Here is a 7,657-nt window from a genome sequence, read left to right as displayed (position 1 = left end):
GACCAATATCGCATTTCGGCCATATATGTTTAGGATCAAAATAGTACTTACTCTATAAATAATTTAATGTTCAATTCTATAATAGATTATCACATATTATATCGCACTATTATCTTGTCTAATGAACCGAAAGTCACCTTAGTAGAAAGTTAAGCAATTGATTAACTGCCTTGTTATTGGAGAATGGAAATTGTGCTCATTTAAAAACACATTTTGATCATTCCGTTCCTAAAAAATAGACAATATTTGAAACAGTATGAAATTTAATGTATAATTGGTAATGTAAGAGAGATAGGAAAAAAAAAAGTGATTGGAGTTTTGTTAGTATGGAATGAGATCCATCTCATTAAAGAGAAAAAAAATTCTTTGAATAGAAGTGGTCTGTTTTCAAGGCACATCCCAAAATGACAAATGTGCTCTATTTTTAAGACAAATGTGATCTATTTTAAGAAGTAGAAAGAATATATTTGTAAATTCATGTAAATATATAATGAGGTTAAATTAGTTTTAGATTATAGTTATCTCTATTGTCTAAACCAAATCATAATACAGTGTGAAAGCTTGAGTAGTACTCCCTCCGTCCCGGAGTATTAGAATCACTTCTTTTGGGCACATGATTTAATGAATTGATATTTAAATAATTAAAGTGGAGAGAGTAAAGTATGAGAGAGGGAAAAAGTAGGGGAGAGAAGAGAGAAAAAAGTAGGTGGGGAATAAAATAAGATAGATGCTTTTTGCTAAAAAAGGAAATGAGTCTAATATGTTGGGACATCCCAAAAAGGAAAGTTGGTCTAATACCTTGGGACGGAGGGAGTACTTTTCTTAAAGGAATCCATTTCCATCACGTGTTTTTACAACCTTTCCTAATTTCTTTGGCTGCGAAAATTTTCAAACCTTACATTGTCAAACATTGCATTCATGAATTTTTGATACATTACCACAGAAACAAATATGCTTTGAATCAAGCTCCAATAATTTAAGCTGGTTTCATTTATGAAAGATGGAGGATTTCATCTTCAACAAAATTGTGTGTGGACTGCTCTTATTCATAATATCTTCACAAATCTCTGATTCTGCAGACACACTCCTCCCAAATCAAACGCTGGCCATCGGCCAGACTTTGGTGAGTCAAAACCAAGTGTTCGAGCTGCAATTCCTCAGCATCGGAAAATTAAGAAACACATTTTTGGCCTTACGGTATAAAACCACACCAGACGTTGTGGTTTGGGTTGCGAACCGAAACAATCCCATCACCGAGTCGCAAGGAGTCGTCTTCACCATCACCGGGAATGGCACTCTCGTAATAACCTGAAATGGAAGCGCTATGTGGTCTGCGAGTCCTTCAAGGCAGGCATCGCGTCCACTAGTACGCCTCCTGGATACCGGAAACCTGGTTGTTGTCGATCAAGAAGACACCATATGGCAGGGTTTTGATCATCCAACTGACACCTTGTTGCCTGGAATGAAGCTCGAAGATGATCTTCATTCCGGTGTTAAGACAAACCTGACATCTTGGAGAAGTTTGGACGATCCTTCCTCTGGAGAGTTTGTGTTCAGGATCAAGAATCTTGGATTGCCTCAGTTGGTAATCTTCAATGGAGGAAAAACATTTTATCGATCCGGAACGTGGAATGGGCTTCAGTTTAGCAGCATACCATCCTCTCCTAGTTCTGTTTTTCAACCTCATCTGAATTTCAGCAATGAGTGGTTGATATCCATCACCAGGCCTTATGATAGCTCACTTTTCACACGGCTGAAGCTTGACGCATCTGGCTTTATACAGCGGTCTACCATGAGCTCGCGAAGAGACGCGTGGACTCCTGCCTACACCTATCCACCAGACAAATGTGAAGAGTATGGTTATTGCGGACCGCATGCAGTCTGCAGCATTGATAGAGTGCAGAGATGCCAGTGTTTGAAGGGTTTTGAACCCGCGTCGCCAAATGATTGGGATCTTCAAGATTGGAGCGGTGGATGCAGGAGAGCTGAGCCGTTGGATTGTGAGGGTGGAGATGGTTTTCATGAGGTAAGAGGGGTGAAGTATCCTGATATGAACAAGTTTTGGTTGAACATGAGTATGAGCCTCCACGAATGCCGAGCTGAGTGCTTGAGAAATTGCAACTGCACCGCGTATGCTAATGCATATGTTGCTAATGGAGGCAGTGGATGCCTCATGTGGCTCGGGGATCTCCTTGATATTAAACAATTTATTGGTGCGGATAGTAACCAGAACTTGTTTATTCGCCTGCCAATTTCAGAACTTGGTGGTACAACCAACGAGAAGGAGAAGAGGAGAAGGCAACCAAAAGTTGAAGTAATATCAGTTACATGTGGAGTTATTTTAGCATGTTTTATTGTTGGAGTGGTACTTTTACTGACAAGAAGAAAGAGGCAGCCAGGTATTGGATGCTCTGCTTAATTTTATGGCTAACTCATTGTACAAAAGAGTGATCAATTTTTATTTTGTTTAACAGAATCAGATTCAAAGATTAACAGCGAAGATCAGGAATTGCAAATATTCAAGTTTCCGACTCTTATGGCTGCAACAAATGGTTTCTCTAGGAAGAACCTCATCGGAGAGGGAGGCTTTGGCCTTGTCTATAAGGTGACATGCATTATCACAGTATGAGCATTGGTTGTGTATTCTCTTATGCTAACACTGCTTAAGCAGGGGAAGTTATTTACGGCAGAGGAAATAGCCGTCAAAAGATTATCAAGAACTTCACAACAAGGCCTCAAAGAGTTCAAGAACGAAGTCACCTTGATTGCAAAACTTCAGCATAGAAACCTCGTCAGACTTTTGGGATGCTGCATTGAAGGGGAAGAGAGAATGCTTGTATATGAATACCTGAAGAATAAAAGTCTCGACTATTTTGTTTTTGGTACAGTCTTAAGATTTCTCTGTGTTCATTATATTTCAAAGAGATTGGAGCATCCGATTTATTGTTGAATTTATGCGTTACTTGCAGATGAAAACCAGAGAAAACTATTGACATGGCCTAAGCGCTTCGACATAATCATGGGAATCGCCAGAGGGCTGCTATATCTTCATCAAGACTCCAGACTAAAGATTATCCATCGGGATCTAAAGACGAGCAATATTCTACTAGATGGAGATTTGAATACGAAGATCTCAGACTTTGGATTAGCTAGAATTTTTGGAGAGGACCAATGCAATGCTAAAACAAAACGAGTTATTGGGACCTAGTAAGCTGTTTTCTATAACATCGAATTATTTTACCTTTTACGAGGCGTTATGACTAATGAGTTTATGCAGTGGCTATATGGCTCCAGAATATGCTTTTGATGGGAACTATTCAGTGAAATCTGATGTCTTTGCGTTGGGAGTAATATTGTTAGAGATTGTGAGTGGAAAGAAAAACAGAGGCTTCGACCACTGCGACCACTATTATAGCCTTTTGGGACATGTAAACTGTCATCTATCATTCAATCAGCCTCGCGTTCTATATTCTAAATTAGTGTTAAAGAAGCTAACAAACATATTTCGGCAGGCATGGCTGCTGTGGAAAGAAGGCAACATCCTAGAGCTTATGGATGAATGTTTGAGCAATACATTGATCGAATCTCAAGTGAAAAGATGCATACACGTCGGGTTATTATGCGTTCAAAAATATGCGGAAGATAGGCCAGTCATGTCATCAATAGTTTCCATGTTAGGAAGTGATGGAGAAATTCTCCCAGATCCTAAGGAACCTGGATTTTTTGGCGAAAGGAGTCCGAGCTGCAGAACAGTTTCATGCCAGGAAACATTCACCATCACTGAGTTAGAAGCCAGATGAGAAGAATATAGTTATTCATATAAATAATCGACGCTAATCAATTTGCTACATTGTTAACTCATGTAGATTGGAGAAGCTGTACTTGCCACTTATGATGTTGTGATTGTCATGATCATCAAGAATTTGTAGCTTAGTGAAGGGTCTGATTATCTCCTAATACTTGTCATCTACTGCTATTGGAAAAATGGTTGTTAACTCTTTCTCATCATCAATTGCATTTGCATATTCATTTTGTTATCAAACCTGAGAAAATTAGCCGTAAGTGTTAATAAAACCCAAAATGTAAACATGCATGTGTTTTACATGAGTAAATAGTAAGAAGTGTTACGTGGAGGTGGCGCAGTTAATATGGACGACATAACTGCAGAGATTGCAATGATAGATCCAACGTCTCAATGGCAAGGTTGTGTTGGTTTAGGAGTAGGAGCCCCCTTTCTCATTGGCACCGCAGTCATTACAAATATCACATTTTGTGTATCCTAAAGAAGAATGCATTGTTAGCGAGTGTGAAGGATGGAAATGATGATAATCTCTCGCGGCATTTCCATGCATTCTTTGTGTAACAACCACATAAATCCACACCGGCGGCATCCATAAGTTACATCTCTGGCTAAAAAGTGTCTCAAACAAGCATAACACTGAGAGTGGTACTTACGTTCATGGCGCGCATAGGAGATCAGACTTAGCAGGTGTTCATGACACATGAAGAAAACTCTCATCCTCCATTTCTCTTTTTCTTTTTCTCTCTTAACAATTTCTTTTTTCTTTTGCCCTCTTTTTAACACCAATCAGATTGGAAAAAATAATACTACTCCTCTGTATACAGAATTCAATGTGTATTAAAATGATGCAAAAGTTTTGAGTGAGGGCATGCAACGCAAGTAAAGAATAATAGACAAACGGTAAATTATACTCTCCACGTCTCCCAATTATTTGACACAGTTTGCCGTGATATGAATTTTAAGAAATGTAGTGGAAAGTGGTTAGGAAAAAACTAGTGGATATAGACCTACTTTTATATACTCACTCCATCCCACAAAAGTAAGTACTCTTTCTAATTTTGGAATTTTTTTCTCTCTAGGTAAGATTCATTTTCCACAAAGTATACTTTAATTACTTTTTCTTTCCGTCTCTCTCGTAGTTTACTAATTGTGCATTAAAATCTATGTCCAACTAAAAATCTATAATCTTGTAGGACGGAGGGAGCATATAATTGAAAAATGACGAAGAAAAAGATATTGAAATTCTTTTCTTCTAGAAATGAGAAAGAAAAGTATAATTTAATGAGATAGTATTGTTTTGTTAGCACAACCTTAATTTTTATTATACACACCACATTTGATTTTTCCCAGTAATCAACTGGAAAAGTAAGAAAAGTAAAGGAAAATAAAGAAAAGTAATGGAAAATAAAGAAAAAGAAAATAGAGTACAAAATTGAGTAGTGCATCACAGATTAGAAGGGAAAAAAGGAAAATTATGTAAATAGTACTCCATATATGAAATAAAAGAGAACGCAGTCTTGATTTTACTTTACACACTGCATTTACTTTTCTTGCTTTTTAAATGTTATATACACCTTCAAAGATGCCCAATAAAAGAAAGAACAGAAGGTGAAAAGAAAAGAAAATACTATTTCATCCGTCCACCATTTAAAGACACATTTTAATTTGCCATAAGTTTTAAATAAATTATTTGACTCTATAAAGAAAATAACTAAAACATTAGTATATTACAACATACTAATTAATAGCGCACCATTATCTTATTTAACGAGCCAAACGTTAGCTTAATGAAACGTTTTCCTTTTTGGGTTGTTTTAATAAAAATGAAACGTTTCCTAAGATGGAAATAACATTATCTCTACCTTTTCTTCTCTCTTACTTTACTCACTCTTCATTAGTTCACAAAACAACATTGAATAAAATCTCGTGTCGAAAACCAAATGTTGCATATTTATTGGGACGGAGAGAGTATAAAGTTAAGCAATTGCTTGACTACCTTATTATTGAAGAATGGAAACTGTACTAATTTAAGAACACATTTGACCATTCAAAAATGTCGAAACCAAATCGGAATTGGATATGAATTTCATTTGTTCATTGTCAAGTGGCAGTGGGCTTGCTTAGTCCGGCTCAGATTTTATATAAACTTTGGGTTGAACTCATTGATTGAAGCGAGTTCCAATTAAATACTTCCTCTTTCCTATTCAAGATGGTCACATTCTTGAGTGATATGAGATTTTAGGAAGTATTGTTAGGTGGAATAAAGTAAAGAGGAAAAAGATAGTTGAATATTTTAATGAGGAGAGAGGAGATAGGAGATTATTTCCAAAATTGAAAAGTGGTCATCTTGATTGGGACAAACAAAAAAGGAAAGGTTATCATCTTGAATGGGACGGAGGGAGTTCTCATTTATTCTAAAGTAGATATCATACTTTTTTCTAAATTTGTCTTATAAAAGATGTCACACTTTTTTATTGAAAAAATTTATCACATTAATATAAATATATTTTCTCTCTCCATTTAACACTTACAACATCTCCTAAAATCTCATGCTATAACCCAAATGTGACATCTATTATGGCACATCTATACATGTATAAAAGGAGAGTTTTGGCCTTATTTTAAAATATTTATAAATTTTGTTCTTATATTAAAATAAGTGTAAGTTATGAAATGAATTTTTGATACAATTATACAATTCATAATGCTGTAACCCATTTTTCTCAATAATTATTGAAACCATTATCCATTAATTAAAATAAGTGAAATTATTATGATATGAATGATTATCCGTTATAAATTTATGATCATATCAATTGCTTGTATTAACTACAAAAATTAACATTTGGAACCAAAAGATTTAGATGTATATCCATGTTTATAATAAAAAAAGTAATTTTTTTGTTTTCTCCATCAAGTGATCATATATATATATAGAGACTTGATGAAAAATACGTTAAAAAAACATTTTTAATAATATCTATCAATATATAAAAGACGAGTTTTGGCCTTATTTTAAATATTTAAGAGTTTTGGGAATAAATTTAAATACTTATAAATAACTATCATGAATATTTATTTAGATTACAATCAATAATTGGCTATTACAAATCATAAATAGGATAATGAGCATTAAACCAATTTTGTAACCTCTATCGTCTTAATTTTATAATTTATGATTTTTAATTCCATGATCTCTCATGTCCTAATTTTGTGCCTATAAAAGACAAAAAGACATAGAGTTGTGGATGAATTACACACCAACAAACCAGTCTTCATTCACTCACAAGCTCTCAACATTTTGTACATTTTAGTAACATTGTATTAACATGATTTTTGGAGCCCCATCGAGTTCATCGGTGTCTAGCGGGTTTGAGATGTTATATATGTTAGGAGGAAGTTGTTTCATCTCTAGGGATAATACGCCTATCCATGAGCATTAATAACCATGATGTAATTTGTTTTGCGGAAAGAAAATTTTTCTCTACGAGACTTATAGTTCGGTATATTTTATAATTTTCATTGTTTTTTTTTCTTTGATTGCAATAGTTAGAGTACCGCGTGTTACGGTTCGAGAATTTTATTCCAATATTTCTAACAATTCTTAGATAGGGAAAAATAGTAGTAACATCCTTAACTCTGAAACATGTAGTTCCTGATTCTCGAAATAGTTATTTTGTTAAAAGTGTGATTCATTATTTTATTAGAGAGACATGAAGGATTGTTTTAAACATGTTTTTCAAAAGTGTGATATACTCTCTTCGCTTCCCAAATAATTGTGTTTTGTCTTGATTCCATTTTAAATATGTTTGATTTTATGTCTTTAGGTGTAAAATGAATTGAGGAGTGTAGGTT

The 7,657-nt window shown here is 34.8% G+C and overlaps 1 protein-coding gene across 1 annotated transcript; it reads left to right on the top strand.

The window, feature by feature from the left end:
* The first annotated feature begins 1,324 nt into the window (after positions 1-1,324).
* LOC125209553 (receptor-like serine/threonine-protein kinase SD1-8) lies at positions 1,325-3,881 on the top strand. Its single transcript, XM_048109152.1, has 6 exons — positions 1,325-2,399; positions 2,475-2,605; positions 2,672-2,882; positions 2,970-3,207; positions 3,278-3,428; positions 3,513-3,881. The coding sequence occupies exons 1-6, from the start codon at positions 1,325-1,327 to the stop codon at positions 3,798-3,800; spliced, it is 2,094 nt and encodes a 697-aa protein (XP_047965109.1). The 3' UTR covers positions 3,801-3,881.
* The last annotated feature ends 3,776 nt before the right edge of the window (positions 3,882-7,657 follow it).

This window comes from Salvia hispanica, chromosome 3 (genome assembly GCF_023119035.1).
Source record: "Salvia hispanica cultivar TCC Black 2014 chromosome 3, UniMelb_Shisp_WGS_1.0, whole genome shotgun sequence".
Lineage (NCBI taxonomy): Eukaryota > Viridiplantae > Streptophyta > Magnoliopsida > Lamiales > Lamiaceae > Salvia > Salvia hispanica.
This window is presented reverse-complemented; position numbering and strand designations above follow the sequence as displayed.